General features: G+C 36.3%; 1 protein-coding gene across 1 annotated transcript in view; it reads left to right on the top strand.

Moving 5' to 3' along the window:
- Positions 1-22,224, top strand: part of ASAP2 (ArfGAP with SH3 domain, ankyrin repeat and PH domain 2) — a gene marked incomplete at both ends in the record, with an annotated part of 88,030 nt that overhangs the window by 56,288 nt on the left and 9,518 nt on the right. The window contains 14 exons of the mRNA XM_080342963.1: positions 866-969; positions 1,081-1,150; positions 6,482-6,569; positions 8,609-8,657; positions 8,767-8,933; positions 10,236-10,369; positions 11,095-11,189; positions 12,904-13,093; positions 13,539-13,624; positions 13,835-13,950; positions 14,429-14,496; positions 15,427-15,537; positions 19,243-19,498; positions 21,925-22,074. Of these exons, the coding sequence (XP_080199089.1) occupies positions 866-969; positions 1,081-1,150; positions 6,482-6,569; positions 8,609-8,657; positions 8,767-8,933; positions 10,236-10,369; positions 11,095-11,189; positions 12,904-13,093; positions 13,539-13,624; positions 13,835-13,950; positions 14,429-14,496; positions 15,427-15,537; positions 19,243-19,498; positions 21,925-22,074 (1,684 nt within the window). The remainder of the gene's footprint in view (positions 1-865; positions 970-1,080; positions 1,151-6,481; positions 6,570-8,608; positions 8,658-8,766; positions 8,934-10,235; positions 10,370-11,094; positions 11,190-12,903; positions 13,094-13,538; positions 13,625-13,834; positions 13,951-14,428; positions 14,497-15,426; positions 15,538-19,242; positions 19,499-21,924; positions 22,075-22,224) is intronic.

Raw genomic sequence — 22,224 nt, 5'->3', positions numbered from 1 at the left:
TATCTTATACTGATAAAATATATGAAACTAATTGTAATTAGAGAGAAACTATTTTCTTAATTCATACTTTATAGATCACTGTACATTTTATTTTATCGTGCACATACTCTGAAAACCCAAAATTATTTATCTTGTGGTCATACTTCTAGTTTATCTCAGACACGGTCTCATGTTTTTGGCAAAAGAGATTTTTTTAAATCAAATTAGTAAGTATATTTCTTAATAGCTCTTAAGTTTTTGCTTTCTTTTTTTGTTGTTGTTTTTGCTTCTTGTTGTACTTCTATTATCTGTCGTTTATAACAGAAGAGTTATTACATCCATAGAGCAGAGATTGTAGAAAATAATAAATATTAGACATTGTTACTGTGTGCATTGAGAAGCCCGTCCCATCATGTTGCTGCTGCTAACACAGCTGGACACATCAGATTCCTCTGTATCAGGTATTATTTTCCAAGAAGTTGGACCCTTGGCAGCAGTGGGTCCTGCATCTGGGTGGCTCTAAGAATAGTGGGAAGGTTTTAGTTAATCCTTGTCACTTCCTGTCCTGAAGTGTTTGCATAAGTTGGAAAGCCTGCTGCTCAATTAATTTTTGGGCTAAAAAAGCATATATGAAGGCAAATAATAAAGCTAAATAAAAGCAAGTAAGAGGATTTTGACAGATGCTGATAATGGCTACTTCTCAAATGTATTTTGTGCCCTCTGAAAAAACAAATCGATCTTGTTCTCTCTCAATGAGGAGAAAAAATGTGCTTAGTTTGGCCTGTAGGATTAGAGCAGGAAGGAAAGGCTCTGAAACTCATTAATTGGGGGATTTTTTCGTTGAATGTGTGGAAAGCATTACGAATTGCTGTTCTGTATATTGCAGGATTCTCAAATTCGTCAGAGTACAGCTTACAGTTTACATCAGCCTCAGGGAAACAAGGAACACGGCACTGAACGAAATGGTAGTCTGTACAAGAAAAGTGATGGGTAAGTACTGCTGGATTCTACTGGAAAAAAGATAGATCCTAAGAGTTGAAGCAATGTAATAGTAAATATATTAAAAACTGAATCACTTTTTTTTTCCCCTCTTTAAACCAGAATCAGAAAAGTGTGGCAGAAGAGGAAGTGCTCAGTTAAAAATGGTTTTCTTACAATTTCCCATGGTACAGTAAGTATTTGTTTACAGTATTTTATGTACATGGTTGCTAATACAAAAAGTCAAGCTATGCTGGTCTATATTTATAATTTGGAATTAGCTAGATTCCTGATACAGCATTTTGAATATGATGGATACTTTTTTTTTTAAGGCAGTCTTTCAGAAAAATATCAAGACATACACAGTATCTAAAAATACCGCTGTTGTAATGCTCATGACTGTTAATGGGAAAAAAAGGTTTTTTTAATGACTCATTCAGTTCATATAAACTGTTTGTATTTTACCAGACTATCTAAAATTACAAATTCTAACTTCATTTTTTTGTAAAGATATGGCTGGATATTAACTCACCTTCTAGATGTGGGTTAAACCATTTTTTGTATTTACAAGACAAATGGAGAGAATGCTGAGTCTCTTCTCTCTGATTTGCTGCCGTATGGTAATCTGTTGTGAAGGTGGCTTTCCTGGGCAGTAGCTGTTGGGGAAAATCAGCTCTGAAGGCAACTTCTACCAGAATGACAAGCAATTTTTTCTTATTTACACTAGAAGTTTTAAATCTTTATACTTTGATATCTTGGACCTTCTACACTTGGCTTTAGACTCAGCTGGTTTTGCTTTCCCATAACCTTTCACTTTTTATGCTGCTTTTTGAAAACTTTTAAGAAAGTTTCTTAAGGCAAAAATCAACTCTATGACAGTATTTCCCATTCTTGGTCCAGTAAACAATCCTGTTTCTTGATCCTGTTATGAACTGTTCTGTTCTGCATCCTGTTGTGCCTGTTACTATGACTACAGGTTGACCCTGGCAGCAAAAATGAATCCATCTCTCATTTGTGCATCTGACCACAAGCTGTGCAAAAACAGGCCTGCAAAGTGGAGTCCTTACTACGGCTTTGGAACTGTCCACCAGTTTATCCCTGTTCTCATTTGTGTGTGTCTGAGTGTGTCTTGATCAGGGAAAAGTCTGAGTGTTTCCATACTGGTGTCTCCATGTGCTGTAAATGTTTTTGGCATCGGACGTGTGGTACTGGTATCAGTAGGAGAGCAGTGGGGGCAGCTCAGAGCTGGCAGAGGCTACAAAATCCACTTGTGGAGCAGAATTATAAAGCTTTCACATGCAAGTACAGTTACTGAGTCTGTCAAGATACTGTTGTTTGTCTCTTTTTCTAAGCAGTCTACCAGATGGTCTAACAGTTTTAGAAGCAGTAAGTTCCCACAGAAGTCAGTGGAACTGTAGCTGGAAATCGGTTGCTAAGGTGGATACTTCAGTGGTTTGGTCTTGATCTTTTTATATTACAAAAGGAAAACTATACCTTCTTATTTTAAAATACACTCCTAAAAAGTATTTTTACTTATGCAGTTTCCCCTTGTGTATTGATGGCAGTGTTGTGCAAAAAATTAATGCTTGTTTCATAGACATTGAAATGGGTAGACATGATTTTTGTTTCTTAAGAATTTCCTGGGCTGCACTGAATGTCTTCTGAGACTTTTGAAGCAACAACATTGATTTCCAGGCTTTCTCAGGGTTGATAACTCCTGGTGTCTAAAATATGATGTGTCGTTCTCTCTTCCCAGCTGTTCATCAAAATGAACCATCTCTCAGAAATTCGGTTGTCAGTTTTGTTTGCTTTATCAAATACAAATCTGTAAATGCTCTTCCTTTAAAGGCTAAGTATTCTTCATGGATTTCTGTTCTTTGGTCATGTAGTCTCTCTTTGTGAGTGACTATTTTCTCAGTTAATTTCTAGAACAGGTATCTTGAGGCAGTTACAGATGCTGGATTCTGACTTAAACTTGCCTGCCAAGCACTCTCCTGCTATAGATGGGGAGAATGTGGTTGGTTCTCTCTCAGTGGCCCAGCTGTAACTCCGAATACATGTGTCTGCATTGGCATATGTGCAGAAGTCAGACTTCTAGACGTCTAAAAACTTCAAAGAAATTAGCATTCATAGAGCAACATGCAAGGTAATGGTTGATGGAAAAGCAGACACTGCTCCCTTGTGTAATTGTTAGCAGTTGGAAATTTTCTGACATCTCGCTGACTGCCATTTGATGTGCATCAATGAAAAAACAATGATAGAAGCAGATTGAACCATGTAAATAGGAATTCCTAAGTGGTTCCAGATCAAGAAGTCACAAGGGAAAAGCTTACATTTGAGGAACCTCAGATTCTTCTTCAAAGTTGATTTGTGTTTAAAGAGTTTAAATGGAATTTGCTGGTTGTTTGCAAAAAAGTGAATATGACAGACTCATTATTAAGGGATCTTTTTGGTGTTATTCTTTCTTTACTGCTGGAAATTTTAATCTACCATTGTGATTAAGAGAACAATCTGAAGGCAAAAGAATCAGATTTAATCTTTTGCTTAGTAGGTAAATCACTGTGATATCCAGAAAAAATGCACAATGAAATCAACCAACCAGTCTTTAAGTAAGCGGACTCAGTTTTTTTGTGCCATTTGTAAAAATCAGCTCTGTATTATGGCACTCCTCGCTATTGTCTTAGAGGTCTGACCTTTAGATTCCTACACTCACTGTTTGTTACCAGAAGAGACAATAAATCCGTTTTGGTGGATGAAGGGTTACGGTTTCTCCAGGAAGGAGCACAAGTTGATGCTGAAGTCTGCATGTAAGGCATCAGAGGCAGCAGCACATCTTTTCAGGACGTTGGTGTGTTAATATGGATGTCTAAAAATTCACTCATAGTCTAAAATCTAATTATCAAATCAGAGATTCAATCAGGAAATGGAACCCAGAGGTTTCAAACAAATAGTGTAGGAGCAGTTATGCATTTGTTACCATTTTCTGCTTCTAGTGTCTCCTAATCCCGACAAAAGTCTCGTTCACCCTCCAGCCTGATGTGGCTAAGGAATTTATACAGCCTTGTCTGCCTTGGACTTGAGGCTCTAACTTCTCCCCAGGCAACATCTGCCATGTGGCAGGAACGTGTTGGGGAGCCAGGTGGGGAGAGGCTGTTGTTTGGCTTCAGCCATGGAATGAAAGTGTGAATGAGGTGGTATCAGACACCTGTAAAGTCGTCAGTTTTTTCGTACCCTTGTTAGTGCTGACTTCACGTTAGGAGGTCGTCACTTAAAAGTTTTGGCATATGTTTGGATTCCAAGATCAGCACGTTGGCCCACGATGTGGTTTAGGTTGTTGCAACCGTTTCTTTGGGTTCTCATATCCTGATATGGAGTTCCTCGACTGCGTTCTCCTATCCAGAGAGATGAGTTCTGTGTATATTGGTTCTTTCTGAAGCATTTTAGTGGATCCATTTACAATTTCATATTCATAAGTTACTACAGTTAAGGTCTTGAATGTGCTTCAGATTCAAAGTCCTGGGGCAGATGCATTCTTTCTTAATCTGAATTTATTTGATTTTTACGTTCTCATAGGGCCTGTGAGAAGGTTATAGATGAGTTGCCTAGTGGCTTGTTTACCAAATAGTTATATTGTGATTTTTGTTTGCCCTTTTTTTTGTATTTTCATTGTAGGCAGCTTCTGGACACTTCTTGGACAAACAGTTACCTTAAAAATGTGAACAATGAAAACTTTAGTGCTATGACTTTTAAGTATATTTAAATGAAAACATGAAAATGGGCCTAAGCTGGCATTTGCAAGGTGTATTCTCATATGCTTCTAGTTACAAAGAGCTCTTGTCGATAGGCTGAAATAATGAAAACTGTATAGACTTTTACTACTAAAGCAATGTGTGGAATTTGAAAAGCTATTTACCAGGCAAAGAATACAATGTGGTTGTCAATTAATTGTCATCTTGCTGTTTCCAAAACCTCTCTTGGATACAATTTATGTTACATTGCCCAGCAAGTGACCTTCAGGTTTGTTGTTTCAAAGCACACATGACTTTGTTATGTCTGCCGCTTCTGCTGGACAAAGCATGAATGGGATGTTTTTCAAGGACACCATGCTGCCTTTTTTTTTTTTAAATCACACCAAAAAGAGAAAAACAAGGCCAAAACAACAAACAAAAAATGGGGGAATGGGGAAACTTAATTGTTTCCCTTCGTATGTTTCTCCATGGTTTTGATTTTTTTACTGGTCTTCAGATATAATGATGTTGTTCTTTTTTTTTTGGCTGGCTGCATCATTTTATCAGGTCGTTTCAAGGAAATCTGTGCTCTTCAGACTTGTTCTCCCTTCTTTTTTCTGTGAAATGTTTTCATCAATAAATTGAGAGGAGGTTGAGAAAATGTACATTTCTTATGATTCATGGCAAGTTAATTACATTATGTGTTAGTTCAGCTTCTTTTGATAACAGTTCTTTTTTAGATGATTAAATCTTGTTTTAGCAACTTGATTAAAATTGTTAGAATGCAACAGTAAGTGTGGTAATGTGTTTATGTATATTGCTGTCTTTATAATAGTCCTTCCCTAATGATTTTAACAAATTATTATTCAAATATTATTGTCTAGGGCAGAGCATCTCTAAATCTGTTTTGTGATTTAATGATTCTAAAAGCAGAGTGAAACTAGTTATCAGTGGCAGCAGGTGCAACTGTTCCTCATGTCAGGGTTGCAAACATAACATCTTACTAGGTCCTACCCCAGGTCTGTAGGACAGACAGGTCAAGGGAGAGAAGAGATTTGTGCAGAGATGCTGCAAAAGTCTTTGTAGTGTTCATAAGACGTTTTCCAAATGAAGTTTGCTCGTGCATTTTGTTTTTAATAAAACATTGCCACTTTTTATTCAATAAGGAACTGAAGTAGCTGAGAAGAACTTAACTAGAAAATAGGTATCATTACAGAATATGTTTTGTTTCACTACATGTTTTGGTAGTTAACTGTCTCAGTTTAGTTTTCCAAGACTTCTCTGTGCAAACCTCTTACTTTCTTTCATTGTTCCTTTACAGATACAAAAATAGAGCGTTTGTTCTAAACTGGTTATTTAGGCTCTCTTTAAAGACGTTAGCAGGAGTCAAAGTATTTGATTATTGAAAACGTAGACAACTATTTTTTTAAAACCAAATGTCTAAGTGGTAGAGGATTAAGTTTATATAAAATGAATTTGTCTCTTTGTACCTGATTCCTTCAGATGTGTTACTTGTAAGGTGATCATAGTAGTGATATTTAAAGTTATTTTACCTTTCTCCACTTTCAAAATTCTAGTGTTTATACAGTGATCAGTGAACAAAATAGCCAAAGATAAGAAAATGTAGTTTAGAAAACATGATGCAGAAGAGAAAAATAAAATCTGAGTACCTTAAAAATCAAGTAACAGCCATTTGTCAGGTCTTTTTGGCCAGTGGGATGTTATCCTATGGTTTTGGACTGCAGGACTCAGTCAGTAGCAATGTACTAAAATGTATGTGTTTTATCTTCAAATAGGCTAACCGACCTCCAGCAAAGCTCAATCTGTTAACCTGCCAAGTGAAAACAAACCCAGAGGAGAAAAAATGTTTTGACCTCATATCACGTAGGTTTGTTGTTCAGGTCTTTTTACTTGCAGCTAATATCAAAAGATTTTGCGTTATTTCTGTAGATGTGTCAATAATCCACTTGAATGTTTTCACAGTTGTACAATGCTTCCCTTTATAAAAAGTCCTTGTGATAATTTACCATTTCACTTATTTTAGCATAATGCAACCAACTGTACCTGTTTATTTGGAAAACCACTTGTTTTTAAAGCTGACTTTACTCCTTCATTCTACATAATTTTGTGTTACGTTACAGTAGATTACCAGTATTTTTGCTCTGACATCGCTCTTTATATTGAAAGTATCATAGTTGATCATCTTGGAAAGTTACGACTTCCACAGAAGACTGAAAGAGGCTTTTATACCATGACAATACTTCTTAAAATTTAAGCATAGTGGTTGCTTTGTAACTGTGAATAAAATACTGGAATTTTTTTTAGTTTTGTTATCTCATAATAGATATAAAGGTAAAATAAAGAGTCTACACCACCAAACCACCACAAAACCACCAAAACTGAATGATTTGGGGAAGTGAATAGGATGAATCAAAATTGTGTAGCAGAGTGTTTTATCTGTTTTCTCACTGGAACATTTTAGTGTTAAATTTATGGACTCAATAAAAATATACTACTAAAATACATATTTCAAATTATGTGGGGAGAAGAACATAAGTTCATTCCTCGTTCGTCCCTTTGTCAGAAAAGAAACTTATTGTTTATTTGTAAGAACATAAGATGTTCTACTGATGTTAATAGACTTGTACTCATGTTTGCAATATACAGCTTTTCTATTACTGCACAGACAACTGGTTTTCCATGTTTACTTTTGCACTTACTTTCATTGTTTATGGCCATGACACAACTTGCCCAGCATCAGCTTATCACAACAGTATCATTTGTCCCATCAGAGATATGGCAAGGAAGAACTGGTCTCTTAGCCTTCTCCAGATCACTTTTTCACTTTGTTTTACTATGGAGTTTAAATACATTCCTTGTTTTTTAAAAAATGAAAATTGCTGTATCATGGCAAGATAAAAATCTCTTACTCTTTATCTGGCACTTTCCTTTCTGTCCTTCCATGTATCCTCACTCCATTAACATTTTCTGTGTTTGAAACTATCTTTTAATACCTTTTTTTTTTCTGAAAATTTTTCAAACTTAGGAATTTTCAGCCTAAAATATCATTTTACCAGTAGCTTTACCTCCGTTCTTGTCATCAGCTATTCCAATTTTAACTCCAGCTCTGTCACCAAACTGTATCATATCTGATTTGTTTCATAGACTTAAAATGTATTATGTTTTTGTTTTAATACTACACTATGATAACAATGCTTAGAATTATGAAAATAGTAGTAAATTGAAATTTTTGACCTTGATGTAATTAAAACAGCTTGGGGCTTATTCTGATTGCAGTTTGGACTTTGTGTCTGACAGGGTTGTTTTGCCATTTTTTATTACTGCAGTTTTAAGAGCTCATTTGGAAACTTTAAATATTTCTTATATACACAGATAAACTCTAATATGGGCTCAATATTTTAGTCACACACTAAACACCAGGACATATCCACAAGATAGCACTTTGGCCAAAGAAATATGAGCTGCTAATAATCCATACTCTGAGTCATCCAAGGGAAGAAAAGTAAAGAAATGCAGGCCTTGCACGTGAAAATGTTCAGGACATCTGTTGCATCCTTGTGTCAGCACCCCCCCACGAGCAGAGTTTTAGACTTATGTTTACTGAGGTTATATCTAGAGCATGGAAAAATTACTGTGCTCTCCTGCTGCTTATGTGATAGAAGCAGAGCACTGAAGAGAACAGTTTCTGTTTGAAGAGCAACAAGCCACTTTGTGTAGACATAGATATAAATGTAGATGAACTGTAGGCAGGATGTGAAACCTGCACACAGTTTCACTCCAGCCATGAGAGTCAAGACCTCAGGAGTCATACCTCAATTAATTTTAGATTTTTCTGAGGAATTTCTGCAAAACCAGTTTTTCAATCTTCTTTTTAATCAGTATGTGAATTATTTGTTGTGCAGACGACAGGACGTACCACTTTCAAGCAGAGGATGAACAGGAATGTCAAATGTGAGTTGCTTTGCTAATTTCATTTTTGATACTGGTGTTCTACTGAGACCTTACCTTGAACTTTAGAAGTGCTGAAACATTTAATAGCAAAATATTACTGCCATTTTAGATGGACATCTGTGCTACAAAACAGCAAAGAGGAAGCTTTAAATAATGCATTCAAAGGAGATGATAACACAGGAGAAAATAATATTGTCCAGGAACTGACGAAAGAAATTATATCTGAAGTCCAGAGGATGACTGGAAATGATGTGTGTTGTGACTGTGGAGCACAAGGTGACTCAATTAAGCATATTTCTAATTGGTAAAAATTCTGTGTCTCGTGAGAGTATTTAAGCTGATGTTTTATGCTTTCACTTTTTTTCCTTATCTCACAAAGATTGTACACATACTGGAATATGCTAACAATTTAATTGCGCTACTTTAGTAAGATTGATTTGCTATATGCATATTGCAGTGGGGTAGAAGTTACTAAGCAGCTTATTTTTCTCCCATGTATTTTGCTAATTGTAGCTGTTGCTTATATAAATCAATTGAGCTTATTTTATTAGCCCATATTTTCTGTAAGATTTATGTAAAACTGGATAGCAGTGAGATGCTTCAAGCATTTTCCTAAGATACCTCTTTTTTTTTTTTTCATTACTTTATGTGACTTGGCGAATGAACCAGGGAATGAATATTCCTAAGACTGTGCTCATTTGGAAGAGAATGCACCTGCTGACCACCGTTTGCGATGTTGCTTTTGTTGGTCGATGAATTTCTACTTTATACTCTTCAGATTATTTTTTAAAATCCTGCTGTTTCCTGTGTTCTTTTATGGTACAGAGACACTGCAGGACTTAGGTTTTTCTGACCTGAAACTGTAGCTGAAAATATCAGATCTGAAGCTGTATGCAGTTTATAAATCAATAGTAACTTCTAGCAATAGATACTGTATAAAACTATGGGAAGAGTCAATCCTGCTGTCTTTAAAGGAGAAGGTTCTAAATAGCTACTATCAGCCCTTTATAAAATAAATGAATTTCTGAGCTGTGTAAACAGAATTATTTGTCTGGAAGATGAGGGAATGTTATGGCAAGAATGCAAAATACTAGGAGAAAAGACAAGCGAGAATAACAAAAGAACAGGAACCTTAGTATCTTTGAAATTGTTGAGTGAGAATCAATCCATTGCAGTGTGGTGCTATATGTGTACTTCAGAATCACTGCTACTTCACTTAGTCTAAAGTCTATACTTGAAAAAAACCCTGTAGGCATTGTTATTTCAGTTTAAACCGCACCTATACCCCCAGTTGAGAATGTGGCACCATTATATTGGTGGTGGAAAAATGCAATTCCTGAAAGCTGTGTGGAGAATGACAAACTGGACTGTTTGACCAGCAACCTTGGAGGGTGATGTCCTTTAAAAACATCCTGGTTTGTGTTTCCCAATAGAATAAATGTAAAGACATAAATTAAAAAACCTGATAATTCACATACAGGAATCTTGGTTTACAGAATTTCATTTCTATATACTACATTTTCCAGATGAAATAATTACCTGAGAAAATGTTAATTTTGTGAGTACTTTCTGTTTCAGATCCTACCTGGCTTTCAACAAATTTGGGAATTCTAACTTGCATTGAATGCTCAGGAATCCATAGAGAACTTGGTGTTCACTATTCCAGAATGCAATCACTTACATTAGATGTGCTGGGAACATCTGAACTTTTGGTAAGCAAATTGCTTTTATTAACTTAAAAATAGTACTAGAAAATATTTCCAGCACAAGTATATATTTGTCACTTTAACAATATGTTGTTGTAATTTTGAAAGTTGACTCTGGATAAGCATAATTTAAGAAAGCCCAATTCTTCAAGTTTAAGGGAACCTCCTGGAACAGTATCTTACTGTAAACTTCGATCTTAGAATTCAAATTGATAGAGGCTTCGTATTTTTTTGTGTTTCCAAGTCTTCCTACCCTTGGTTGCTTTTTAAAAGAAAACAGCTGTTTGACATATGAATATGCCTCTCAGATTAAAAATTGAAGGACTTCACAAATACTTGTCCCATTAATTATTTAGTATTATTTTAGAAGAGAACTTTAATCCTCAAAGGAAGAAAATGTATTCAGTTTTGCTACACAAAGGTGTTGCCACATCATATCAGCTGCTCTGTGACAGTTCATGTGTGTGTTCTTACCCAGCACAAAGTATTTTGCTTTAATTGTATGACCTAGTGTCTTGATTATTCTGCAGTTGCTTGTGTATTAAATCCTAGCTGAAAACTGACATCCAAAAAGGTACCTAATCTGTCCATGGTCACTGACATAGCGGCAGAACTAGGAATCAGAAACAAAGAGTCCCAATCCCCATTTTCCGTTGTCCTCACCCTAGTATGTGTGTGTCCAATGACTGAACATATTTATTAAGTGAGCTGCGGATTATTTGTTTTAACAGCTTGCAAAGAATATTGGGAATGCTGGGTTTAATGAGATTATGGAATTCTGTCTGCCAGTTGATGAGATGGTCAAACCTAATCCAGGCAGTGATATGTAAGTAAAGAGCCACTACTTCTGAAAAAGGCAGGCATTTAATTTAATATTGCTAATGGGTTGTGACATTATGGTGTGCACCAGCAGGCCATTTAAGATCTATAATGGCTTTTATATAGCCTTATAGCCAAGGAGTAAACCTTTTTTTCTGATGCTTTGCATGTTTATTTTATTGAAGTTTATCTGATTGTGCCTTCCCTAGGAGTAAGGATTATTTTACCAAGTCTCTGAATTATGATTTGTGGGACAGAAACAAATTAAATGTGACTCACTGAGAATTTTAAAGACACACAAGGGCAGGGGTTAAAAACAAAGCTATTAACTTTGTGCTATTTAAACCCAAAATAGAAATTGGAATAAGGTACACATTTTACCTGAAAGATACTGAACACCTAGTGTTTAGAAACTACACCTACCTAGGACTTAAGTCCGTAACTATGTGGAATAAAGACAGGACCTTAATTGAATTCCTCGAAAACACTCAACTGTGATGGCAGAGACACAGCAAGGACAGCTGCTTACTTGGCTGGATGCTGCTTCATTGTGAAAGATGGTAAATGATGCAGAAACAAACCCAGAAGAACTGGCTTTGGCTGAAGCTGATTTTACATTATCTGGACTTTCACTGTTCTTACAGAACCAGTGTTAAGCCATGCAGTTTAAATAATTTTTGGTTACCACTATCAATAATAATACAGACTATTAGTAATTAAAATTACTAATAAATTTACTGAATGCTGAATCAATAGCATAAGAAGACTTCATAACATGGGTATTTAAAAAAATCATTTAGTTTGATACATCTGTGTATCAAGTTTGTGGTTTTTTAATGAAAAGAGAACCTGAAGACAGACACTTTTTAAAAGCAATGAAGAAATGCCATCATCTGCTTTAGGAACAAGAGCTATCCGTTGATTCAATCTATTATTATTTTGATTTTTCTCTTTTTGCCCGTTATATACCCATTTATCTAGACGATAAAGTATGGCTTTGTTAAGTGTCTTCTAAGGGGCAGTGTTGTGTACAACTGCAGAGTTGCTAAGGAGTTTTTCCCTTTGGGAGGAGCACAAGCTCCTGTCTTGCTGTGATGGCAAGAGGAGAAGTCATTTGTTCGTTGGATATCAGCAGCAAAAGTGATAACTTATGTGCTGATTCAAGTGTACTACGCTTTCATCTCAGCTTAGAGCCAAAACTGAAAGCTCTACCACATCCTCCTTGTTGTGATTCTGGTGAAGCATTGCTTTATAGGACATACTCACTGCTGGGAATACAGACCCAAGGCCTGGGTGCTCTGTGCAGAGATGTAAGCCAGATTTTTGGATCCCAGACCTTCCATCCCTTTCCTAGCATGTGTAGGAAAACAAGTCAGATAAACACAAACCTGCCAGGCTGCTGTTAGCAGAGCAGCGTTGTGGAGCTCTGATGTATCTTCTGTTCGTAGAGCTGAGTAGTCCTGATCTCTTACTTCACACCAGTGTTCTGAGGGGAAAATTCATTGTCTATCTTTGAATTGGATATTTGATTCATCTTCTGTAGCAACATTTCATACTGAAAATACGAAACTGCATGTCTTGCATGCATATTTAAAAAGAAAAATTGTCATAATGAGAAATAGTCTCTCAGATTTTGTTTCAAATGACTTGCATGTATTTATGGAAACTGTAATGTGTATCTTCTCCTAAAAGTTATAGAAGTAAATTATATTCAATTTCAGGAATGCAAGAAAAGATTATATTACTGCTAAGTATATTGAAAGAAAATATGCAAGGAAGAAGCATGCTGACAATGCAGCTAAATTGCACGCTCTTTGTGAAGCAGTCAAATCAAGAGACATTCTTGGATTAGTCCAAGTATATGCTGATGGCGTCGATCTCACAGAAAAAATTCCACTGGCCAATGGACACGTAAGCGTTGTAAATTTTCTTAGTTAAATTGTTGTAAGTGCAATATGCTTTCATTAATTAAAAAGGACTGGTTTTACTTATTTGAAGATGAGATTTGAAACACTGTCCTGAATGCTTGTCCTTTTAATGATGTAATTCAACAATAACAAAGTAAGATATTAAATAGTATAATCTAAAATTGTTTCCAAACACTATCACATTTTAAAGGTATTAAAACATTAAACATTAAATCATTCATTAATTTGTTTGTTTTTAACACATTCATTTTTTTACTTGAAAGGAGTGAAGGGGATGCAATAAAAGTCTTCACAAGAGATCTTTTAATGGTAGCATGTCTGAATATTTTGAAATGAAATGTTTTCATTGATCTAATTTGTGTATTAATAAAAATTCTGCTTCTATATAGTTCAGAAGAAACAAACATGTTCTTTTATTTTATTCTTAGGAGCAAGATGAAACAGCACTTCACCTTGCTGTTAGGTCAGTTGATCGAACATCCCTTCATATAGTTGACTTTTTAGTGCAGAACAGGTAAGTATATGGAAATCTATTACAATGTTATTGATAACTGCTTTTATGCCAAGGAGTAGAAATAATAAATGAACACAAATACTAAAACTAATTCTCATGTTTGCAAATATAATTTTATTCCTGGAAAATCTTGTAACAAGAGAAGTTTATTAATACAGGGTAGGAGACTAAGCTCAATCACCTTTCTTCTTCTTTCTTGTACTCCAATAGTGGCAATCTAGATAAGCAAACATGCAAAGGTAGCACAGCCCTGCATTACTGCTGCCTGACGGACAACGTGGAGTGCCTCAAACTGCTGTTGAGGGGGAAGGCTTCTATTGAAATAGGTAAAAGGATAACATGTACTTCAGTTTCATATTTGTCACTGCTTCCAATAAGAAATGGGGAAGGTGGAATAAGTGCATTTTCTGCTCAATTTTTTATCATAATTCTGTGAATATAGTCTTCATTATATATAAAAAACAAAACAATATTCACTGTCTATTTCAAGTTGAAAACTGGCTTATCCATTACACTTGGTTTTAAAACAAATTTAGATAAGTACCAGCATTTTCAACTGATATTTTGTTTCCTAGTTATATATCGCCATTTCACGGCTATTATTCCATATATATGGTATGTTGAGTTGCTACTGCTTGTCATGTTCAGAGGGTTTGTATGAGTTGAGCCAACAAATGAAGGAAAGAGACGAATTTTAGTATGTTGGTCTAGTATTTCACCATGTACTTGTAAGTTTATCTTTAGTAATGGACATGATAGTAGTCACGCTTATCATCCTAATTTTCTTTTCTTGATGTAATATAGCTAATGAATCCGGAGAGACACCACTTGATATAGCTAAACGCTTAAAACATACTCACTGTGAAGAGCTGGTAAGTGTTGTGTCTTTCTGTGTATTTGTGCATTTATAAGCAGACTCATCTCTGAATATATAACCGTTTACAGTTGAATATTCAACAAATACATCCCAGATGGAATAGTTGTGTGCTTGTAAATAGCTGTATGCTTATATCAAGTCATATGCTTTTCAGAAGAAAATTATATTTATTTTTAGAGCCTCTAGAAATGCTAACTTCTTGGGGCCAGGGAATAATTCTGTTTGAGCTATTAGTCCCAGATCCACAAGTTTCTGACACTCTATTGAAATCTAATCACTGAAGTACTTTCCACGGATGGAGGCCATGGATTAAGGCCATTTTCTTGTTCCCCAGAGAAGCTATGGATGCCCCATCACTGGAAGTGCTCGGTGTCAGTTTGGATGGGGCTTTGAGCAACCTGCTCTAGGCAAAGATGTCCCTTCCTATGGCAGGCTGGGGCATGGACTAGGTGATCTTTAAAGGTCCTTTCAAACCCAAACCATTCTGTGATTCTCTGAAGAGAAGCCGGCTACCATCACTGCTTTTAGTAAGCAAGAAAAATGAATTAGTGGGGTCAAGTCTTCTTGGTAAGCGAGTGTGATTCAAAAAAACTGCTGTTGCAGTTAATTTGACTTGCAATTTCTAAATCAAAGCAAATAGGATGTGGTGCTTATTGTCAGAAGATGGAGAATGGACCTACCATGGTTAATGAGAAGCCTAGTTGCTTTTGATTTATTTGTGTTGAGCTTAATCCTTTAAGCTTGCTCAGTGCAGTAACTTTCCAGATTACTGAAATCTGTTCTTAAAATAAAAATAATATTTTTATTTAGAAACCGAGGTTCCTTCTATATGGGAGGGTGGTGGGGTGGTGTTTGTTTTTAAATATGTTATTTTAAAATAAGTACTGCACATAACATGTTAACAGTCATTTTTTTTTTTCCTTAGCTTACTCAAGCACTGTCTGGAAGATTTAATTCTCATGTTCATGTAGAATATGAATGGCGGCTACTCCATGAAGATCTGGATGAAAGTGATGATGATGTAGATGAGAAGCTGCAGGTTTGTATCAATATATTATTATTTTTCTGTACACATATCTGTGCAAGCATGATGGTCATAATGATTGCAATAACACTCCGTTTTACTATAAGTATGAAGATGCTGCAAAATAAAGTTCTGTAGTGAAATGTAGTAGTTTAATTTTAGTTCCTTAAATTATAGTTTGTCTTATTTTTCCTCTATAATATAAGGTATAAAACATATGACCATGTATTGATGATCAAATTATGATTAGCCAGATGTGATACCATTTTCTTAATGGAGTCAACCGTTTGTTTAAATACATCAGGGCTGGCTGTTTAGATCTGCTGATCATGAAGCATAACTAACACAAGTTAGGAAAATTGCCTTTCCAAGGAGAGCCACCTTATAGTATCTCCTCGTGTTTGTGAAACAGCTCCAGTCAACAGCTTTAATTTGAAACAGTTTATGCATTGGCTTGTCTTAAGTGGAACTAAACTCGTGCATTAAATAACCCACAACAATTAATAGCGGGGTAGGGTCTTAGTTCTTCATGTAAAAATATTTTTGGTTTTCTCCCTTTTCGTACCTGAAATTTCTGGTGGTGGTGTGGTGCTATTGAGTCCAGAATCACAGAATGATTGAGGGTTGGAAGGGACTTCAGGAGGTCACCTGGTCCAAGCCCCCTGCTCAAGCAAGGTTGCCTTGAGCCAGTTGCCCACATCCAGATGGCTTTTGAATATCTTCAAGGATGGTCATATTACAAGTGTTATAAAGCATTCCAGTAGTATAGGAACTTCATTGCATTTTAAAAATTAAATTCCCAATTTAGGAACCAACTTCAGAAAGTATTTAAGTGCTTAAACATACAGACAGGGAACAAACTACCGTATTTGATACCTGAACAACACTTCAAAATGGCTTGGATTTCTAGGGGCCAAGTAATTTGAAATGACATTTAGGCTCCTAAATACTAATGACATTCTGAAGCTTCATAATTTGAAGTATTCCTTATAAGTATTGAACATGTGTTTTTGTTCTTTTTTTTTGTGCGTGCAGCATTATAATTGCTTGTGCCTTTTCTGCTTCCTTTATAAAGTGCAAGGAATACACAATAGGCTTTATATTAGTTAATCTTCAAATGTTAGCACAACCTTTTTTTTTCTCTTGAAAGTAGCTAACAAAACCCCCTTCTTCTCTGGACAATGAAATTTGAGTTTTCTTTCTACAGGTTTTAGCTTTTTAATACTTCTTTTGCAAAGTCCCCCATCTCAGCTAGGGAATGAATTGCTAATGCTTAATTAATGATGTAAAACCAAATCTCATGTGCTGAGTTTTTCCTTTGTGTTCAGAAATATTAAAACCTGACAGTCATAGGTTCATTTTCATTGCCTTCACAGAATGTCTTTTAAAATGCTAGACCATCAGACTACTGAATTGGCTTAATGTTTTGGAGCCTAATTTTGACATCAGTAGGCTTCCTCAGTTGCAAAATGTCATTTTTCCAAGATCTTGTCTGCTTAGGATTCTTCTTCCCATGTCCTGTCTCTTTTGTCCGCTATAGTTATGTACCTCTGGTGCCTGACTTGAACTAGTGCTAGCAACAAAGAACAAAAAATGTGTCACGAGCCATCAGTTTCAAAGCACAGTTACTACCTCCTGAGAATTTTCCTAAGGTTTTTCTTGAGAATCTTGGTATCTGTGCAAGAATCTGGAATCTGGGAGCAGCAAAATCCAGTTCTTCTGAGTGAGCCTTCATATTGTATCCCAGTATTTATGTATTCCTATACATTGTATCACCATCCAGATAATAACAGCAGTAATGATGACCTTTTTGATAAACTATTTTCAAACTTCATTTTATTTTAGAAATTTCCATTTTTCCAGCTCTAAAACCTTTTGGGTACTTTACAACTAGATACCTAGCAAATCCCTTTCTAGGACACGCTAAAGTTGTATTTTTGATCTGGTTGTTTTCTTTCACTTCTTTCATTGTTGCCAGTTGCCTTCTGCAGTTGAGCATTCTTGTTTTGGCTGGTCCCTGAGCTCCACCTCATACAGGCAGTTCTCTGCTACTCAGCAATGAGGTGAAAGTAATGAAACTGCTACTTCAGGGCCCACTATTAATAGGCTTATACTACAGGGACTTTTGAAAGGAGATTAAAGACTATTAATCACAGGCTCGTGTCTGTGACTACATTGAATGGGCTGGTGAATAGTGCTGGGGCTTAGGATCACATCAGAGTTCTGTTTATAGATGTCAAGCTATTGGGCTTGTCTCTCTTTCTGGTAAAGCAATTGAAACTGCAATTCTTCTAGTTCAGATTTTTTCATATAAAAGAGAGTCTAAGCTAAAAGAAGGCTAAGGCAATCCAGCTCATTTCCGCTGCTGTCCCATGCCCCAACTGCCTGGTTCTACCTCCTCTTTTGTCTCCGTTCTGGCACCCATTTGTCTCTGTATTAAGCTGTTTCAGTTTTGTAAGCCACTGAAAACCTAAATCAACAAAACAAAAATAATTTTCTGCTGGTTTAGAAAGCAGAAGCAAGTGTGGGCTGAAACAAATACCAGAACCAGGACAGTGGAGAGGTCAGGGAATGGAGAATGTCAACCAGTGAGAAGTGAGGCTGCTAAGCCAAAGTAAAGGTAGGGATTAATGCGTCTGGCTGTCACGAACATCAGTCTGATAAATCTTTGAACTATTACGCTGTGCTGTAACATGTCTAAAGGCCCTGCGTGATCAATCCAGAGTAAGCATTGAATATATTCAGAACAAAATTGATAGCTTATTTGTGATACTGTTGGTGTAAGTCTTTATTCTGCCTAAATGCTATTACTATAAATGGTTATTTTAATTTTGTACAGGCAGTACATCATCAATATGTTTATCTAATACTATTTCTAAAGGCATATTTATGCTCTTTGAGCTGTGGGTTGTTACTACCCATTCCTGTATTAGCCACATGAATTTATAACTCCAGCTATTCTGTTTATCAGTTGATAATATTTACTATGCTTGCTGTTGAAAACAGCAAAAATAATGCTGAGTGTGCATAGCAAGCAGATGATTTGCTTTAAATCTCAGAGACGGCTAATTAGATCTCATTTGGTAATGTGCGTGGGATGAGCAATGTCCAGTCCCACCTGCAAATTGAAATAATCCCCTGAACTTGTCTAGTAATGTTAATGACCTAAAAGAGCTCATGAGAAGTTTTGGCTCCTAACTGCTTGTAGGCTGAGCTACAGGTAGAACACTTAGATGCAGTTGTGTCCTGGTTGTGAGATCATGATCATCTGTTTGGGATCTGACGCTGCTGAACTTCACATGAGACTTAGGTTCTTCAGTTGTTTATTTACTTTTGAAAATACGACCTTGTATGTTTATGCAGGGAAACTTTACCTGATCCAGTGTGAATATCTATATTGACTATCTATAGGAGTATAGTCCCATGCATATAAGGGTACAGTATTCTCTTATAAGAGTATACTACAGGAAAAAACTGAGAAAATTATAATTGTTTAAAAAAGCAATTCACATTTCATCTTTTTTTTTTGTTAATGTGTGCAGTTACTTTGTCTTGAAGAGGGTGGAATGTAGGTTTTAGATTGCATATTAAAAGCAACATAAATGTATTTTAGAAGCCATTTTTTCATTCTAGAAATGAATAATTTTCTATCAACTAATAAATAAAATGAGTACAACTAATGTGGTATCAGTGAGTACTTTTGTTATTGTGTTTAAGCAACCCAGTCCTAATCGGAGAGAGGACAGGCCTGTCAGCTTCTATCAACTTGGATCAAACCAACTTCAGCCTAATGTAGCGTCCTTGGCAAGAGATGCAGCAAGCATTGCTAAGGATAAGCAAAGAGGATTTATGCCAAGTATATTGCAGAACGAAACCTACGGCGCGATACTGAGCGGCAGCCCTCCTCCCCTTCAGCCCGCGGTACCTGTTACCAGTAGCGCACCTCCTCTACCTCCCAGGAATGTTGGCAAAGGTACTGACACCAGAAAATATCATTGTATGTCAGAAGAGTGGGATCATAACTTTTTCTTATTATTACATTTTTAGGTTTCTTTTTACAGTTATTTTGTACAGGTAGGTATAGAAACAGTTTAATTATTACTTCATTTTATATACTTGAGGTGAATCTGCGCAGCCTTTTCTGAGTTTGATTTTCAGTAGACCTGCGAGAAAGTACACAATAGCGTTTGGGAAAACACTGCCCAGGTAACCTCAATAGAGTTAAACAATTTATTAAAAGGAGGGCTGCAGTCAATTTAGTTCAGCAATTTTGTTTTGTTATATTCCATCTTTCCATACTTCTGTTTCTTGAAGGTGTTCAGTACAATGTATGATTTCTATAGCATTTGATTGCTGCGGAAAATTGTTTAAACCCTGGGAGAATGGAGAGTGTATGCAGAACATGAGAGATGTTAACCTTGTGAAGTTTTCTCTTAATAAATATGTGCTTCAAAGGTTGTTGAAATCAAAGTACAAGTGTCATGATGTGGAGAATGGGATGATGTGGCAAACTGGTAGCTAATGGGAAGTGTTATTGCCAGTTATGGTCTTACCCTGATCAGCAGAGTAATGTAAAATGTGCAGGTGTCATTCCAGTTCAGAAGGGTTGTGTGCTTCCCAAACCTACCACTAAAGCTGATGCTGTGAACTTCATTCTTATCTTCGTACATAATCTGTTTGGATCATATTAAAGAAGAGCAGAGAAGTCTGCATAGCTCATCTTTGTACAGTACATGTTTGATGTGTTTCATTGTTTTAATACCTTTATTAATCCAGCAGCATTTCATGGCTGCTAAATTTATGTGAACTTAAATTCGGGAAAAATGACTCTGCAAACACATTATTTTCTATGGTGCTGTAATTCAGACTCCATAAGAGGAGCAGGAGTGGAGAGTATTCCAGGCACTGTGAGCGGCCTCTGCCTTTGGGAGCACAGTGCAGGGGTCAGAAGGCAGGACTCCACACACCGCTGATTGTGTCTGAGATGGCAAATTGAACATCTGCCTAACAGGAAAAGTCAGTTATTGGTCTCACAGGAATGGCTGCAGCATAAAAATTGGATTAAAATATGTTATTTGGGGGGCAGAAAAACAGAAAACAATAGATCAACATGGTATTGGGTTATTTCAAAAGTATGTATAAAACTGAACCAGGGTGGGATTCCTTTCACCTGACATTTTTGCCTGAAGTCTAAACTTAATATCTAGACACTTTACCTGATGGAAAGGAATGTTTCCCCTAACAAACAGGAAAATTCACCCGAGGAGCTTGAGTTGTCTGTTTAACTGTTAGATTCTATCTCTGAATTCGTAGTAAAATTGGATAGTTAAAAAGACTAGTTTAGCCTTTGATATTATTTTAACCATAGCCAGCCATACTATTTTACTCACTTTTCAAAGAGTGTCATTTTAATTTAATTCCCGACCTCAGACTTCTTGGCACCAGTGTAGTACAACTCATGCCAAGAAAGCATGCTGCCTGCCTTAGATTATTAACTTGTATTCTTTACTCTAGCAGTGTATTAGCCTATTATTTTATATTCTTAGTTAAAAGCTATAGAAGTATCCATCACTGATTCATGTTGATTGCTGATGTTGTTGATGTTATGCATATGGTGTATTATTAGTCTTTTATCATCTTCGCTTTAGGCTTTTCTCCAAGTCTTCTGAGCCTTTTATCCTTTTCCCTGCAACCTAATATTTATTCATACCTTACTCTGTTTCATCTTTTCTTGATATGATGCTCATGCGCTGAGTAGAGAGAAGTGATATTATATGTGCAAAATATTGGCTTTATGAAGAAAACCTGTGGGTGTGTTTATGGAATGGGGAAGCAGCTTTTCAGCCTAAGAATGGAGTAATTTAGGAGGACCCAAAGAAGTAGCAATTTGTAACTGTTTCATGACATTATAGCTTCTTGTTTGGGTGAAATTCAGAATCGCAGTTTTTATGTCAATTCCAAGTCAAAACTGATGTTTCGCTTTGGGTCCACAATGTCTGCTAATGATCCCGTGAGAGTGAGGTCCTTTTCTTGGAGTACCTGAGCTCTCAGTCAGGGATTAAAGAAGGTACCAAGACTTGCCTTCTGTCTTCTTGTTGAGAAATTTCTGCTTTTTCAAGTGTTAACATATTTTGAAGTAATGGCTGGAGGCAAATTTTACTTAGGTAAACTGTTAGTAAGACTTCACCCAGAAACTGCTATGCGATTGATTTATTTTTTTATACCAGTGTCTGATTTCTGCTCTGGCATTCCAGCAGGATGGCAGTGGTTCCTGTTGCTGAATGTAGTGCTCTAGCTGCACCATTTTTAAAAGCACGGGTGTGAATGTTAACACTTTGTGCTTAGGGTAAACAATAATAATAATACAGTATTTTCCTCTCTTTTTAGTTCAGCCTTCAGTTCTTGGCAGTGGTATTCAGACAATTTCTTCATCTAATGCAATGTGGAAGACAAATTCTTTAGGAGTGGAAAGTATAAGCAGGCAGAGGTCTTCATCAGATCCACCAGCTATTCATCCCCCTGTGCCGCCATTGCGTGTAACATCTACAAGTATGTTTCCACTTTCCCCTGTTTGCCCTTCTGCTGTATCTAATCATAGTTGGCTTATTTTTCCATTTCCACAACTCATGCTTCCTCTTTTGGTGACTGTAGCTTTGGCCTATCGTTCCCGTCTGGTAACTGTATGAACTGTCTTCTCTG

The sequence above is a fragment of the Nesoenas mayeri genome, assembly GCF_963082525.1.
Source record: "Nesoenas mayeri genome assembly, chromosome: 3".
NCBI lineage: Eukaryota > Metazoa > Chordata > Aves > Columbiformes > Columbidae > Nesoenas > Nesoenas mayeri.
The sequence above is the reverse complement of the archived record's forward strand: the minus strand, read 5'-3'. Positions and strand labels throughout refer to the sequence as shown.